This window comes from Oncorhynchus nerka, linkage group LG13, assembly GCF_034236695.1.
Source record: "Oncorhynchus nerka isolate Pitt River linkage group LG13, Oner_Uvic_2.0, whole genome shotgun sequence".
Taxonomy (NCBI): Eukaryota; Metazoa; Chordata; class Actinopteri; order Salmoniformes; family Salmonidae; genus Oncorhynchus; species Oncorhynchus nerka.
In genome coordinates this window covers 73,399,806-73,417,626 of record NC_088408.1, presented here as the reverse complement: position 1 = coordinate 73,417,626, position 17,821 = coordinate 73,399,806, and the positions used below count along the sequence as shown (strand labels likewise).

The 17,821-nt window shown below is 44.7% G+C and overlaps 1 protein-coding gene across 1 annotated transcript in view; it reads right to left on the bottom strand.

Annotated features, from left to right (window-relative positions):
* Positions 1-17,821, bottom strand: part of LOC115140081 (membrane-associated phosphatidylinositol transfer protein 2) — a 97,304-nt gene that overhangs the window by 37,046 nt on the left and 42,437 nt on the right. The window contains exons 2-4 of the mRNA XM_029678150.2: positions 8,363-8,578; positions 2,897-3,111; positions 1,031-1,152 (exon numbers count right to left, since the gene is read on the bottom strand). Coding sequence (XP_029534010.2) covers positions 1,031-1,152; positions 2,897-3,111; positions 8,363-8,440 — 415 coding nt within the window. The 5' untranslated portion in view covers positions 8,441-8,578. The remainder of the gene's footprint in view (positions 1-1,030; positions 1,153-2,896; positions 3,112-8,362; positions 8,579-17,821) is intronic.

The window sequence follows — 17,821 nt, the reverse complement described above, 5'->3', positions numbered from 1 at the left end:
CCCTTCACTCATCAACCCCGGACTTGTCTCGTCATCATTACACACACCTGGTTCCAATCCCCACTCTGTCACTGTATATAAACTCCCTCTGCCATTTGACTTTGTCAGTCATTGTAAATGTTACCTGTTTTCCTGAGGGGAATCTCTCCGACTATTTCCTGAGTACTTTACATTTTTGCACTTTGGGTTTGCCCTGTGCCTTTTTATTTATGAAGATATATTTTGAGTACAACAGCATTTGGATTTCGTCCATCTTTGATCTATGGTGCTTAAATAAATTCAGTAGTTCTTTTTTTTTCTTCTTTTACCCCTTTTTCTCCCAATTTCGTGGTATCCAATTGGTGGTTACAGTCTTGTCTCATTGCTGCAACTCCCGTACGGACTCCGGAGAGGCGAAGGTCGAGAGCCGTGCATCCTCTGAAACACAACCCAACCAAGCTGCACTGCTTCTTATATAAAACACTAATACATCTTGATTACATAAGTATTCAGTCCCCTGAGTCAATACATGTTAGAATCCCGAACTAACTAGGCTTGTGATAACAAAGGGTTTGAATACTTGAGAAGACATCTCAGCATAATTTTTAAAATTAATTTGTAAAAAATAAAATAACCTTATTCAACTTTGACATTATGGGGTATTTTGTTTACGCCAGTAACACAAAATCACAATTTAATCCAATTTAAATTTAGACTGTCACACAACAAAATGCAGAAAAAACAGTTGCAGTGGAAGCAAACGGCCACCAGTGGGCCTCTACTCTACTGGCTGCTGTGTGAACCCAGGAGCTTCACTCTTACCCTGCCGTAGGTCATGCATCAGGAAGCCCTTAACAATAACCATGGCTATTCAAACAAGACCACTAACCTAGACCTGTCATTTTGACTTTACTGCTGCAGGTAGTTGAAAGTTGTCCATAGTGAGGAGAAATCATCACCATCAACTAACAGTGCTGCTTGGGCACTGTGGTCTGAGGCTCTATTGTCCTTCTAATATTCCACTATTTGTCCCATACTGGCACCACCTTACCCAGAGTCCTTAGCCTCTTCTCGGCTGGGGACATGTTGAAGACGTCTGGCTGGTTTCCTGTGTCTGGCTTGTAGTACGTCTCAATGTCAATGGAGAACTTCTCAACAAAGGGACATGTATATCTGGAGGAGAGAGGAGAGCAAGCTGAGAGGCGTCAGTAATAAATAAGCACAATATGTTGACCTGGACACAGTATATCCCCACAGCAAAATACTTTGTGTATGGTGGAAACATTACATTTGAGTAATTTAGCAGACGCTTTTATCCAGAGCAACTTACAGGAGGAATTTGGGTTAAGTGCCTTGCTCAAGAGCACAGATAGATTTTTCACCTCGTCGTCTATGGGATTTGAACCAGTGACCTTTCACTTACTGGCCCAATGCTCTTAACCCCTATGCTACCTGCCGATGTCTCTATTATCGAGTAGGTTCTGGGCTAAATGATGGGCAAGTCTAAAAAATGTCTATCTGGCAAGAGCTAGCTACTGTTCATCTTTGTTTCGGTCTGTCACTCTAGATCTTTCTCACCCTCACTCTCTGTCTCTGGCTCCAGGCGAGGTGGAGAGCTGTTAGTCCATCTGTCGTCTGCAGCAGAGCTGTCACTGCTTTGATGAAACTGTCAGCAGACGGCTCCAGTCTATCAATACCTTGACAGTGTTTTCAAGGGGCGCTTCTCATTTCAGCAGCCTCACACCTGCAGCTCTGCCCAGGCCCCAGACAGACAGACAAACAAACGCACCCTAAATCTAGGGCATCATCAATTCCGAACGATAGGCTGGCTAGCAGAGCTGTTGGCTGGAAGACTGCCCATGTCTTGGTTGGCACGCTCTGCAGTGTTCTGATAACTGCTCTGGAATCTTTTAGCTTTGCTTGGCTAAGTATTTTCCTGAAGGGGCAGATTGAATAAACAATCACTCCATTTGGGATAAGGTTTGATGTTGAGAACAACCCATCAGACAGCTCAAACTATGGGCATGGGTATAAGCTTAGGGTAAACAGTCTCACCAACTGTACTGTAGGGGCTGCTGTATAAGGGTGGTACTTCTGTGTGTGGGGGGTGTAAAGGTGGTTCTCCTGTGTGTGTGTGTGTGTGTGGGGTGGGTGGGGGGTGTAAGGGTGGTTCTCCTGTGTGTGGGGGGGTGTAAAGGTGGTTATCCTGTGTGAGAGGGGTGTAAGGGTGGTACTCCTGTATGTGGGGGGGTGTAAGTGTGGTTCCCCTGTGTGTGTGTGTGTGGGGGGGTGTAAGGATGGTTCTCCTGTGTGTGGGGGTGTAAAGGTGGTTCTCCTGTGTGAGAGGGTGTAAGGGTGGTACTCCTGTATGTGGGGGGTGGTGTAAGGGTGGTTCCCTGTGTGTGGGGGTGTAAGGGTGGTTCTCCTGTGTGTGTGTGTGTGGGGGGTGTAAGGATGGTTCTCCTGTGTGTGGGGGTGTAAAGGTGGTTCTCCTGTGTGAGAGGGGTGTAAGGGTGGTACTCCTGTATGTGGGGGGTGGTGTAAGGGTGGTTCCCCTGTGTGTGGGGGGTGTAAGGGTGGTTCTCCTGTGTTTGTGTGTGGGGTGGGGTGGGGGTGTAAGGATGGTTCTCCTGTGTGTGGGGGGTGTAAAGGTGGTTCTCCTGTGTGAGAGGGGTGTAAGGGTGGTACTCCTGTATGTGGGGGGTGTAAGGGTGGTTCCCCTGTGTGTGGGGGGTGTAAGGGTGGTTCTCCTGTGTTTGTGTGTGTGTGGGGTGGAGTGTAAGGATGGTTCTCCTGTGTGTGGGGGTGTAAAGGTGGTTCTCCTGTGTGAGGGGGTGTAAGGGTGGTACTCCTGTATGTGTGTGGGGGGGGGGGGGGTGTAAGGGTGGTACTCCTGAAGGGGGCAATAGTCTCACACCTTGTGCGGGTGTAGGGGTAGGCGTTCCAGGACTCCTCCTCTACCCGGAGCGCTGCCTTGGGCAGGATGGAGCGGAACCAGCTGGGGATGTGCATGCCGATGTGGTAAACCTTGTGGGTGTACTGGCCGATTCCCCCTGGGCCGTTCTCATATGGCTTGTTCTCCAAGATCTCCACTCCGCTGCCCTCGCCACAGGTCTCATCCCGACTCTTTTTCTGTTCAGATCACAATACAGTTATGGGTTAGGTGAGGAAGCATAGGTCAAAGGTCAACTGAGGACTGAAATGAGGTTAAACAAGGGAGGTCAGGTGAAGCACCCTGATGTGAAGACAAAAACACGTCAAGAAAATGGCTACCTTGATTATCTGCACTGACCCCCCACACACCCCCATTTTTATGCTGCTGCTACTCTTTGTTTATTATCTGTGCATAGTCACTTTACCTACATGTATATATTATCTCAATTACCTCAACTAACCTGTGCCCCAGCACATTGTACCGGTACCCGCTGTATATAGCCTTGTTACTGTTATTTTATTGTTGCTTTTTTATCATTTGTTTGTCTATTTTTTTAACTTATGTTTATTTTAGTAAATACTTTCTTAACACTTATTTTTCTTAAAACTGCATTGTTGGTTAAGGGCTTGTAAGTAAGCATTTCACTGTAAGGTCTACTGTTGTATTCGGGGCATGTGACAAATAAAATTTGATTTAAAAAAAAAAAGAAGTTATTTTTATGGATTTACACACAGAGGATGTTGTCATTTAGCTTCAACAGAATAGGTGAATCACCAAGACATGCTGTTGACCTACACTGCTAAGTCAGGAGAGCTGCCGATCCAGCTCAGTCAAACACACCTTTCCCATATTTACATTCCAGGTACACCACAGTAATGGGGGAGGGTAGGGGGCTGGAAGGACTTTACTTTTCAAACATCACGCAGTGGGATCCACCAGGGAGAGGCTTCCTGCTGATGTAGAAACAAGGGAAACAGGCGTGCTAAAGGCACACTAGGGAACAGAGTCCAAGTGCTGAGGATGGTGAAAACGTGAGGGTAAGGGCAAGGACTACAGTATGACGTTCCCAGACAGTCTGAGATAATATCAGCGAGTCAATACTACATGTGCATCTAATAACTTAGCTACTCCCGGCTTTTACATAATGCTCTAGGAGGGAGAGGGACAACAGGAGGGAGAGGGACAACAGGAGGGAGAGGGACAACAGGAGAGAGAGGGACAACAGGAGGGAGAGGGACAACAGGAGAGAGAGGGACAACAGGAGGGAGAGGGACAACAGGAGAGAGAGGGACAACAGGAGGGAGAGGGACAACAGGAGGGAGAGGGACAACAGGAGAGAGAGGGACAACAGGAGGGAGAGGGACAACAGGAGGGAGAGGGACAACAGGAGGGAGAGGGACAACAGGAGAGAGAGGGACAACAGGAGGGAGAGGGACAACAGGAGAGAGAGGGACAACAGGAGGGAGAGGGACAACAGGAGGGAGAGGGACAACAGGAGAGAGAGGGACAACAGGAGGGAGAGGGACAACAGGAGGGAGAGGGACAACAGGAGAGAGAGGGACAACAGGAGAGAGAGGGACAACAGGAGGGAGAGGGACAACAGGAGGGAGATGGACAACAGGAGAGAGAGGGACAACAGGAGGGAGAGGGACAACAGGAGGGAGAGGGACAACAGGAGGGAGAGGGACAACAGGAGGGAGAGGGACAACAGGAGGGAGAGGGACAACAGGACAGCAGGCAGTGAATCAGTGGGGTAGTGGGGAGATGAGATGTGTGCATTGAGGCATCCACCCCACTAGCCCCCATTACCTTTGACAGGTTGTTCATTAGCCACCTACCCTGCTCTCAACAGCCGGACAAAGCTCCTCAGACACAGCACATTCCTCCTGACTGACTGCAGAAGCACACAATACACACACACAAAGATACACACAAACACAAGCAGATGCTCAAAAACACTCTGCAACACATACAGTATAGGCCTGTGCGCATAGCCACACACGCGCACACGCATATATAGACACAGCCAGACGCTTACACAAACATGCTGTAGTTTGTACACACCCACACACAGAAACGCACACCCACACACATGCAAGGCACTTCATTATCCCGCTGACAGGTGCCTGTGGCCTGCAAGCCCGGGTGCCACTGGTCAGTATCAATCCTAACCTCCTGCCAGAGGCTGGCTCTTGGTGCTCTGCAGCTCACAAGAAACCATCAGGAAGATTAAAAATCCCAGGCCACGGCTCAGCCCTCCCCTTTGGGAATAGGCCTAATGTTTTGCTTGGATCTGTGTGCAAACCATAAAGGGTCTCCAAACAAAACTGAACTGAATAAAAAGGTGAAGAGGAAGGGAATGCAGGCAGGGATATTCCATTGCTATTTCTATTTATGTCTCTTTCCTCATTGGTTTGACATGTTTCCAGGAGTTAAACCGAAACTGACCGAGAGAGGTATGGTTACTAATGGATAAATTACATTCAGAAAGGAAGCTACATTACATTAAGTTATTCAGGAAGGACTAAATATAGAGGACAGTCTGTCTGTAATCTATCTGTTCAGCTTCCTCATAACTACCTGGCTGGCTGTATTGACTGGCATAACCCTCATGACATCCGATCAGGGAAACTGGAAGAACAAAATGGTGGGTGGTGAATAAATGCTGGAAGGGAGGGAGAGAGTGAGAGAGAAAGTGCCCACTTAATTTAACTGATAAGGTTTAAAGGTAAACAAGAGACAGCCGTGTGGAACATGGAGTCAGGAGGAGTCTGGCCTGCTGGAGTGAAGACAGTCATACAGACAGAGAAGCTCTTCATTGTACTGAGAGGTTCTGGGTATTTTTCTTTTTCAATATTTTTATTGAAGAACACAAAGATAATACAAATAAAGTTAAAGAACAACAAAAAAGTTCTGGCAGGTACAGCACACATCATACGTTCAGCATCTTTGAATTAGATCAATTTGAAGTACAAAACCCATTTTTCCCAGTATTCCTGGCCTCTCTCCTCATGATTTCTTAAAGCAAAGGTCATACGCTGACAGGTCCAAGCTTGAGCCACCATTGTTACACTGGGGATAAATAAGGGGCAGGAATTCTGCCTGGGGTTGCCCTGGTATCATGCAGGAATGAAGACAGGGTATCCATCCACACCCTGCCTCTCCTACTCTCCCTAAAATATATTTCCCTCTCTGTTTCTACCCTCCACTCTTCAGCTCCATTTCTAACTCTTCCCCTCAAGCTCTCGGATTATTCTCCTCTCTCTCTCTCTCTCTCTCTCTCTCTCTCTCTCTCTCTCTCTCTCTCTCTCTCTCTCTCTCTCTCTCTCTCTCTCTCTCTCTCTCTCTCTCTCTCTCTCTCTCTCTCTCTCTCTCTCTCTCTCTCTCTCTCTCTCTCTCTCTCTCTCTTCCTTCCTTTCTCTCTCTCTCTTCTCTCTCTTTCTTCCTTTCTCTCTTCTCTCTCTTTCTTCCTTTCTCTCTCTCTCTCTCTCTCTCTCTCTCTCTCAACCTGACTGCCGGCATGCTGCTGACGTCATGGTTGCCATGGCAACAGTGCTCTATAGTGTGGCCATTTTACTCGTATTTGCTCCTAAATATTTTGCTGTGTGACCTGAAAAGGTGGAAAAGGGGAAAGTAACTATGGGTCACTAATTTAACATCATCCTTCCTCCCTTGCCTGCCTCAGCTTGCTTGTAAACACTCTATCCTTCTGGATTCTCCATCTGTTCACTTTGCTGAGGTTCACAAGTACCTATGGAACTGGGCCAGAATCAATGACTCTGGAGCTCAACCCCAATTGTGGAAATGACTGATCAGCCCCTCTTCCTTCTAGTGTCAAAGCCCTTCCTCTGATCCAGTTCTATTAAAACAGGCTAGTACAAGTCCATACAGTACCCGACACCGTTAATACAGTACTGACAAAGCACTAAAGAGGCAGGGACACAACTTTTATGACTGCCTTGGGGCATGTCTGTTCACATGACCATGTTCAAACCCATTTAGAGGGAAATGCAGCTCAACCGGATTAGTGGCCAGTGCTGTACACCTGAGAATAATGCAAACTGTACAAACTGTATTTAGTGTACAGTGGTAGGCAGGGGAAGAGGGCTGGGCTGGCTACATGTAATGCAGCTAAGTAGGGACAGCTGCAGTTAAATCAGCCTGAATAGTAGACAGAAGAGAATTCAGAGGAGTGTTGATTGAGATTCTCAATATCCTGTGTTAGCAGCTTCTTCATCATCCCTACCTAGTGCCCACAAGCAAAATGTTTCTGGCGTATAAATAAACAACAGAACAAATGAATCCATTAGAGACATTCCTCCCGGGGGGAGTATGGTCCTTCCTAGCAGCTTTAGACTGGCGGCTTTCACGTCACAGCAGTTTCTGCCTGCTGTAAGAGAGTAGCAGAGTGCCCTCCCTGGACAAAACACACACCCAGCTGAGGGAGGGAGGGAGGGAGGGAGCAGCCATCCTCAGAGAGTTAAAGTAGAGATAATCCATCAGTACACAGCTCCTATTGTTCCTGTATGCCAGGGATCATCAACTAGATTCAGCCGCGGGACAACTTTATCTTGAGTGGATGGTCGGGGGCCGGAACAAAATAACAAATCATTTGTTGACTAAAAAAATATTTTAAAAACTTGCTTACATTTGAATACAATCACGTGTCTCTCTATTATGTGCGGGAATACTTGGGAACAGATTTCTTAAATGAAAATCACTTAGAGTTGATTTCCTGGTGTTTTTACAGTATTTTACGTCAAACAAAGAAAATTAAACCACTCAAAAAGTTATTACTGTCACGTTCTGACCTTAGTTCCTTTGTTTTGTCTTTGTTTTAGTATGGTCAGGGCGTGAGTTGGGGTGGGCAGTCTATGTTCTTTTTTTCTATGATTTGGGATTTCTGTGTTTGGCCTGGTATGGTTCTCAATCAGAGGCAGCTGTCAATCGTTGTCCCTGATTGAGAACCATACTTAGGCAGCCTGTTGTGGGTGATTATTTTCTGTTGAGTGTTTGTGTATTCACTGTACAGGACTGTTTTGTTTCGTTCTCATTATTTTTGTTTTTGTGTTCATGGTAATAAATTATCAATATGGACACTTACCACCCTGCGCATTGGTTTTCCTCTTCTTCCATCAACAACAGCCGTTACAATTACTTATTTATTTTAGCTCAGAAAACTTTGGGGTACAACATTTTTCAGCGCGGGCCACCAGTTTGGGAACCCGGCTGTATCCCAACATTAAACGCTGTGTGACCAATCAATTTATAATTGAGCACTTTAATGACCAATCGCGGTAGAAAATCCCCTGTTTTACAAAAGCTCCCCCTCCACTCCACTACAGATTTGTTGTCCAGTCAGTGTTCTATTGAACTCTGGGGTTGAGGTGTTGTCCTGCAGGTGAGGGGTCAGGAGTTACAGGTGAGACGTGTGTCTGTTGGCCTCACCTGGATCATGTAGAGTTGGGCGATGCGGTACTCGTCCACGCTCATTGGCATTGGGATCCGGTACTCCTTGATCAGCATGGTGAGTCTGGGGTGGGGGAGAGGGGCCAGGAATAGGGGAGAGGGACAGAGGGAGGGGAGGGGGGCTGGTGGTGGGAGGGACTGGGGGGTTTCTATGTGTGACTCGTCAGTTCACTGCTGCGTCCTCATCGATGGTGCCTGTGGATGAGAAGAGAGACATAAATGGTAAGATCGCTGAACAGTTAAAGTAGGCTTGTGCGGTATACCGTATATACCGTATACCGGGGTATTTGGAAATAGCCACATGATGATCTTTCAATACCATCAAAATGTTATTTTAAGTTTTTCAATACCATTAAATATTTGTAGCAATTTGTTAAGTAAATATCTGCAGTCAACTTGTGCAATACATTAGTGGATAAAGCAGGTCCCCGTTCTTATTTCACCTGTCACATTATTTTACATTATGAAGCTTACTTCGTTCCCCAGCACAGCTGAGCCAGTCACGTGTATGTTTGTAAAAGTCACAACAGGAGAAAGCAGGAGCAGGTGTGTCCAGCTGTGTATTGACAGGGGTTGCATTTTATATTGAAAGTCAACAGTGTTTTCTTCAATAAAATGATCAGGGAGGTGCAACTATAGTGCAACACATTCGGCATAAAACAGTGTAATTTTCATCAGATGAAAACAGAAGTGCAATGCTATTTGGCTGGCAGCCACACAAGTAAATGAGCTTACAATAAAAAAGCAAGGTATTTTTTGCAAAAACGATGTATGGCCATTATAATGTTTAGGCCTATCATAGAAATAATGTAGCCAGCTACATTTCCTAATGTTTTGCTTGAAGTTAATCTTGCATTTTACCTGAGAAAAATAGGCTGGCTACACTGAGAACAGCACCAGAGAAAAGAAGCTCCACATCAGTGGCAGCGCTGTCTGCTGATAGAACTCCCGTTCCTGAATTCTCATCCCAGTGAAGAAGTGCAACTGATGCACAGAATGTGTCTGATGCCGAGCAGAAATCACAATAAGAAGCATTTTAGATGTGTTTACAAAACATTTACATTACATTTAAGTCATTTAGCAGACGCTCTTATCCAGAGCGACTTACAAATTGGTGCTTTCACCTTATGACATCCAGTGGAACAGCCACTTTACAATAGTGCATCTAGGTCTTTTAAGGGAGGGGGGGGGGTGAGAAGGATTACTTTATCCTATCCTAGGTATTCCTTAAAGAGGTGGGGTTTCAGGTGTCTCCGGAAGGTGGTGATTGACTCCGCTGTCCTGGCGTCGTGAGGGAGTTTGTTCCACCATTGGGGGGCCAGAGCAGCGAACAGTTTTGACTGGGCTGAGCGGGAACTGTACTTCCTCAGTGGTAGGGAGGCGAGCAGGCCAGAGGTGGATGAACGCAGTGCCCTTGTTTGGGTGTAGGGCCTGATCAGAGCCTGGAGGTACTGAGGTGCCGTTCCCCTCACAGCTCCGTAGGCAAGCACCATGGTCTTGTAGCGGATGCGAGCTTCAACTGGAAGCCAGTGGAGAGAGCGGAGGAGCGGGGTGACGTGAGAGAACTTGGGAAGGTTGAACACCAGACGGGCTGCGGCGTTCTGGATGAGTTGTAGGGGTTTAATGGCACAGGCAGGGAGCCCAGCCAACAGCGAGTTGCAGTAATCCAGACGGGAGATGACAAGTGCCTGGATTAGGACCTGCGCCGCTTCCTGTGTGAGGCAGGGTCGTACTCTGCGGATGTTGTAGAGCATGAACCTACAGGAACGGGCCACCGCCTTGATGTTATTTGAGAACGACAGGGTGTTGTCCAGGATCATGCCAAGGTTCTTAGCGCTCTGGGACGAGGACACAATGGAGTTGTCAACCGTGATGGCAAGATCATGGAACGGGCAGTCCTTCCCCGGGAGGAAGAGCAGCTCCGTCTTGCCGAGGTTCAGCTTGAGGTGATGATCCGTCATCCACACTGATATGTCTGCCAGACATGCAGAGATGCGATTCGCCACCTGGTCGTCAGAAGGGGGAAAGGAGAAGATTAATTGTGTGTCGTCTGCATAGCAATGATAGGAGAGACCATGTGAGGTTATGACAGAGCCAAGTGACAGAAAGATATTTCTTATGCGTTTGATATATATTTTTCCTGCATAAAAAACGCAGCATTATTCATTAACACGAGCCCTAGTTTAACTTGCTAGTAGTTGAATTAATCAGATGATGTGGCGTTACCTTGTTTGAGAAGGAAACGCCCTTTGGATTAGTTATTTGTACAGCTGCCACTGCTATTTTGATTGACTTGATTTTTCTTCTCCCCATTGTAGGCCTGTCTGATTCTCCCCTCTTCTCAAAGCAGAGCAGGCAGGCCCATTGCCTTAGTGACTCCAGACTCCACACAGACACAGAATGTAGACATGCTGCTGAAGAGCCAGTACTGCATGCATCAAAACGTTGGACATTTGCACATTGTCCCTTGTTCACATTCACTTGTAAATGTCCAAACAGATATGTTTATTGGTGTTAAAATAGAGAAAGTATGCAATTTGGAGCACCAGGCTACTGATGTCATGCAGAGGCTGTTGTTTTGTCTTTATACTTTTTTATAACTACAAGTTTGATGTCGGACTACAATAGAATGTTCATGATGTCTTTATGACAATTGTCTACAGAAATGTCGATAGACTGACTGTAAACCAGCCTTGAGATTGTTTCCACTGATCCAATCCCATTTCCCCATTCTTCTGAGGCCTAACCTGGGGAGAGAACCCAGAGCATACACTACTGATTACCCCAGCATTGCGTAACCATAAGGCTCCCCCAAAAGCAGAAACCTTGGTCGTATATGGCTCACAGCCATCCCGTCTAATTATGGTAGTGCCCAACTCATGACCATTAGGTCGCTAATGGCCTGGTACTCGGGGCTCTATTTTCCCTCTTCCAGTGAATCAACAGTTGAATTAAAATGTGTTTTGTCGTGAAAACATGTTACTATTAACGTTCCCAAACAGATTTCACTTGGTTTCCCAAATGAAGCACTGGGTAGCTGCAGAAACAGGGTTGGAGAGCCCATGGCATACAGAGTTAGGAGGAATAGAGGCTGCATGCTCCTCAAGCAGTGGTTGATGCATGGAGTGAAATAACCGGAGTAGCTTACCTGGCATGATTGAAAAACGAGCCAATGGGAAAGCAGCCTGAATTCACTATTCCAGTGAATACTGATGACATGTCATATTTCCCCTGCCCCTGTTTCTGTCCATTTGATAACGGGCCATTCTAAATCTAAACTAATTTGACATATTAGTAAAGACAATATTAAATTGATGGGTGAAAATATGATCACTTGATGAAAGAACAGTGTGTGCAACCTGAGGCCAGGAACAGATCACAAGATTTTTTAGCAATTTTCTCAAACCATCGATAGCCTATAGTCGCATCATATGTTTTCATTTCTAAGACATTCTAAGGTTTGTATCATTCACAACTGGTTGCTAAATAACTATAAAACTAACATATAGGACCTGTGATCACTAAAGGATCACCAAATGATCACTTTTACACTCAACATAGCCACTTCATATACGCACTCGCTCCAGAATGGGAAAAATATCCTTTCTATTTTATTCAGCTAAGTTCAATTATATTATTCTTACTATAAAATCATATACTATAATGGTACCAGACTTATAAGCATATCTTGTCTGCTAAATGAACAAGCGTACAGCCAATGTCATGGAGCATAGCCAGATAACATACAGTAAGCCAACTCATATTCTGTTCTTCTGAAATACATTTTCTTCCTATCATAATGTTTCTTTAGACTTTCCTAAAATAAAGAATAGATTTATTGTGATGGTGTATATTAAATTGATTTATTAGACAATAACCGGCTGACAACATTTTATGACCACAGCCCTAGGTCAGTGACCTGGCAGCGTGGTGCCAGGACAACAACCTCTCCCTCTTCATCAGCAAGACATAGGAGCTGATCGTGAACTACAGGAAACGGAGGGCTGAGCACACCCCTATTCACATCGACGAGGCTGTAGAGGAGAGGGTTGAGAGCTTCAAGTTCCTTGGTGTCCACATCACTAAGGAATTAATATGGTCCACACACACACCAACACAGTCGTGAAGAAGGCATGACAATGCCTCTTCCCCCTCAGGAGGCTGAAAACATTTAGCATGAGCCCTCAGATCATCAAAAAGTGATACAGTTGCAACATTGAAAGCATCTTGACTGGCTCTCTCAACGCTTGGTATGGCAACTACTAGGCATCCGACTGCAAGGAGCTACAGAAGGTAGAGCGGACGAGCTCCCTGCCATCCAGGACCTATATACCAGACGGGGTCAGAGAAAGGCCCTAAAAATTAAGGCCCTAAAAATCGTCAGACTCCAGCCACCCAAGTCATAGACTGTTCTATCTGCTATTGCACGGGAAGTGGTACCGACGCACCAAGTCTGGAACAACAGGATCCTGAACACATTCTACCCCAAGGCCTTAAGACTTCTAAAAAGTTCACCAAATAGATACCAGGACTATCTGCATTTACCCTTTTGATTAATCACATACACTGTTGCTACTGTTTATTATCTATTCTGTTGCCTAATCGCTTTACCCCTACCTATATGTACATATCTACCTCAATCACGTTGCACCCCATCGACCCGGTTCTGGTACCCTGTATACAGTGCATTCGGGAAGTTTTCACACCCCTTTACTTTTTCCACAGTTTGTTACATTTACAGACCTATTTTATATTGATTACATTTTTCCCTGATCAACCTACACACACTACCCCATAATGTCAAAACAAAAACAGTTTTGCAAATGTATAAAACAAATACTGAAAAATCACATTCAGACTAGTGGTCGACCGATTAATCGGAATGGCCGATTAATTAGGGCCGAATTCAAGTTTTCATAATAATCGGAAATCGGTCATTTTGGACGCCAATTTTTTTTTTTACACCTTTATTTAATCTTTATTTGACGAGGCAAGTCAGTTAAGAACACATTCTTATTTTAAATGATGGCCTAGGAACGGTGGGTTAACTGCCTTGTTCAGGGGCAGAACGACAGATTTTTACCTTGTCAGCTCAGGGATACAATCTTGCAACCTTACGGTTAACTAGTCCAACGCTCTAACCACCTGCCTCTCATTGCACTCCACGAGGAGCCTGCCTGTTACACAAATGCAGTAAGAAGCCAAGGTAAGTTGCTAGCTAGCATTAAACTTAATCAATCATAATCACTAGTTATAACTACACATGGTTGATGATATTACTAGTTTATAATCGATACCAGTGCGCATTCGAGAAAAAGGACTGTCATTGCTCCAACGTTTACCTAAACATTAACACCAATGACTTTCTTAAAATCAATACACAGAAGTATATATTTTTAAACCTGCATATTTAGCTAAAAGAAATCCAGGTTAGCAGGCAAAATTAACCAGGTGAAATTGTGTCACTTCTCTTGCGTTCATTGCACACAGAGTCAGGGTAAATGCAACAGTTTGGGCAGCCTGGCTCATTGCGAACTAATTTGCCAGACTTTTACGTAATTATGACATAACATTGAAGGTTGTGCAATGTAACAGGAATATTTAGAGTGATGGATGCCACCCATTAGATAAAGTACGGAACTGTTCCGTATTTCACTGAAAGAATAAACGTCTTATTTTCGAGATGATAGTTTCCGGATTCGACCATATTAATGACCTAAGGCTCACATTTCTGTGTGCTATTATGTTATACTTAAGTCTATGATTTGACAGAGCAGTCTGACTGAGCGATTGTAGGCACCAGCAGGCTCATAAGCATTCATTCAAACAGCACTTTTGTGTGTTTTGCCAGCAGCTCTGCTGTTTATGACTTCAAGCCTATCAACTCCCGAGATTAGGCTGGTGTAATTATGTGATGTGAAATGGCTAGCTAGTTAGCAGGGTGCGCGCTAATAGCGTATCAAACGTCACTCGCTCTGAGACTTGGAGTAGTTGTTCCCCTTGCTCTGCATGGGTAACGCTGCTTCGAGGGTGGCTGTTGTCGTTGTGTTCCTGGTTTGAGCCCAGGTAGGAGCGAGGAGAGGGACGGAAGCTATACTGTTACACTGGCAATACTAAAGTGCCTATAAGAACATCCAATTGTCAAAGGCATATTAAATACAAATGGTATAGAGAGAAATAGTCCTATAATTCCTATAATAACTACAACCTAAAACTTCTTACCTGGGAATATTGAAGACTCATGTTGAAAGGAACCACCAGCTTTCATAAGTTCTCATGTTCTGAGCAAGGAACTTACATTAGCTTTCTTACATTGCACATATTGCACTTTTACTTTCTTCTCCAACACTTTGTTTTTGCATTATTTAAACCAAATTGAACATGTTACATTATTTATGAGGCTAAATTGATTTTATTGATGTATTATATTAAGTTAAAATAAGTGTTCATTCAGTATCGTTGTAATTGTCATTATTACAAATCAATTTTAAAAATCGGCCGATCAATTGGTACCGGCTTTTTTTTGTCCTCCAATAATCGGTATCGGTATCAGCGTTGAAAAATCATAATCGGTCGACCTCTATTCAGACCATTTACTCAGTACTTTGTTGAAGCACCTTTGGCAGCGATTACAGACTTGATGCTACAAGCTTGGCAGACCTGCATTTGGGGTGTTTCTCCCATTCTTTTCTGCAGATCCTCTCAAACTCTGTCAGGTTGGATGGGGAGTGTCACTGCACAGCTATTTTCAGGTCTCTCCAGAGATGTTAGATAGGGTTGAAGTCCGGGCTCTGGCTGGGCCACTCAAGGACATTCCAACACCTGTCCCGAAGCCACTCCTGCGTTGTCTTGGCTGTGTGCCTAGGGTCGTTGTCCTTAGGGTCCTTGTTTTATCAAGGATCTCTCTGTACTTTGCTCTGTTCATCTTTCCCTCGATCCCGACTAGTCTCCAGGTCCCTGTCACTGAAAAACATCCCCACAGCATGATGCTGCCACCACCATGCTTCACCGTAGGGATGGTGCCAGGTTTCCTCCAGACCTGACGCTTGGCATTCAGGTCAAATAGTTCAATCTTGGTTTCATCAGACCAGAGAACCTTGTTTCTCATGATCTGAGAGTCCTTTAGGTGTCTTTTGGCAAACTCCAAGTGGACTGTCATGTGCCTTTTACTGAGGAGTGACTTCCATCTGGCCACTCTACCATAAAGGCCTGATTGGTGGAGTGTTGCAGAGATGGTTGTTTTTCTGGAAGCTTCTCCCATCTCCACAGAGGAACTCTGGAGCTCTGTCAGAGTGACCATCAGGTTCTTGGTCACCTCCCTGACCAAGGTCCATCTCCCTCGATAGTTCAGTTTGGCCAAGTGGCCAGCTCTAGGAAGAGTCTTGGCAGTTCCAAACTTATTCCATTTAAGAATGATGGAGGCCACTGTGTTCTTGGGGTCCTTCAATGCTGCAGAAATGTTTTGGTACCCTTCCCCAGATCTATCCCTCGACACAATCCTGTCTCATTTTAAAATCTTGGCCATGTACTGTTATAATCTCCACCCGGCACAGCCATTAGAGGACTGGCCACCCCTCAGAGCCTGGTTCCTCTCTAGGTTTCTTCCTAGGTTCCTGCCTTTCTAGGGAGTTTTTTCCTAGCCACCATGCTTCTACATCTGCATTGCTTGCTCTGTGGTTTTAGGCTGGGTTTCTGTATAGCACTTTGTGACATTGGCTGATGTAAAAGGGCTTTATAAATACACTTGATTGATTGATCAATGGAAAAAGGATGCACCTGAGCTCAATTTCAAGTCTCATAACAAAGGGTCTGAATACTTATGTAAATAAGGTATTTCTGTTTTTGCTTTGTCATTATGGGGTATTGTGTGTAGATTGATGAGTAAAAAAAATGATTTAATCCATTTTAGAATAAGGCTGTAACATAACAAAATGTGGAAAAAGTCAAAGGGTCTGAATACTGTATGAAGCCAAATTATCGTTACTGATTGTGTATTTATTCCTCATGTTATTTTTTTCTATATTTTTCTCTCTGCGTTGTTTGGAATGGCCCTCAAGTAAGCATTTCACTGTCAGTCTACACCTGTGGTTAACGAAGCAAATACAATTAGATTAGATATAGATTTGATGACTTAACAGGTCTGACTGAGAGGCAGGCAGCACTGGTTCATAGTGTGGGAGGGAAGTTGAGCTGTGGGATTTTAACTCTTCCTTCTCTCCTCCTCCGCTATTTCTTTATACTCTACACACAATGCACAGCAGCCTGCTCTAGATGGTACGACACATCCACAAAAGCAGAGCGGAACATCGTGGGGGAGAAGAGATAACAACATTACTGTAGAAATACATTTGGCCCTAAACAGAGAGTACGCAGTGGCAGAAAACCTGACCACTGTGACTGACCCAAAGTTTAGGAAATCTTTGACTATGTACAGACTCCATGAGCATAGCCTTGCTATTGAGAAAGGCCGCCCAAGGCAGACCTGGCTCTCGAGAAGAAAGGCTATGCGCACACTGCCCACAAAATGAGGTGGAAACTAAGCTGCACTTCCTAACCTCCTGCCAAATGTAGACTTTGAAAACAAATCCAATTTGTTGATAAATTCCCATATCTACTGGGTGAAATTCCACAGTGTGCAATTACAGCAGCAAGATTTGTGACCTGTTGCCACAAGAAAAGGGCAACCAGTGAAAAACAAACAGCATTGTAAATACAACCTATATTTCTATTTATTTATTTTCCCTTTTGTACTTTATCATTACAACACTGTATATAGACATAATAACATTTGAAATGTCTTTATTTTGGAACTTTTGTAAGTGTAATGTTTACTGTACATTTTGTTTGTTTATTTCACTAAGTGTTTATTGTCTATTTCACTTGCTGTGGCAATGGAAACATAGCTTTCCCATACCAATAAAGCCCCTTAAATGTAAATGTAATTGAATAGAAATCAAACCACCACTCATCATGCTAACAGTCCAGTAGCTGAACACCACCTTTCAATCCCCCTTAAGGTCTTTACAGACTATGTCAGATTCAGTCTTTTACGATTATCACATCACACTGTACGAGTTACCAAATTAAAATCTTGATATCAACCTGGCCAGATTGTATGATTTGCTTCCGTTCTGTCGTCACATTCTGCGATTGGCTTGAGAGGCTGTCTGCTGACGTAGGCTGCGTCAACTGCAACGGTGTATTTGATCTGAGCATGTGTCAGCGGCAGGTAGCCTAGCGGTTAGAGCAGGGCTGCCCAACCCTCTTCCTGGAGACCCTAATTTAACCCACATGTTTCATTCTAATTACCTGCTCAACAAGACTGTAACTAGCTGAATCAGATATGCTAAATTAGGGTTGGACTGAAAACATACAGGACAGTAGATCTCCAGGAAGAGGGTTGGGCAGTTCTGGGTTAGAGCATTGGGCCAGTAACTT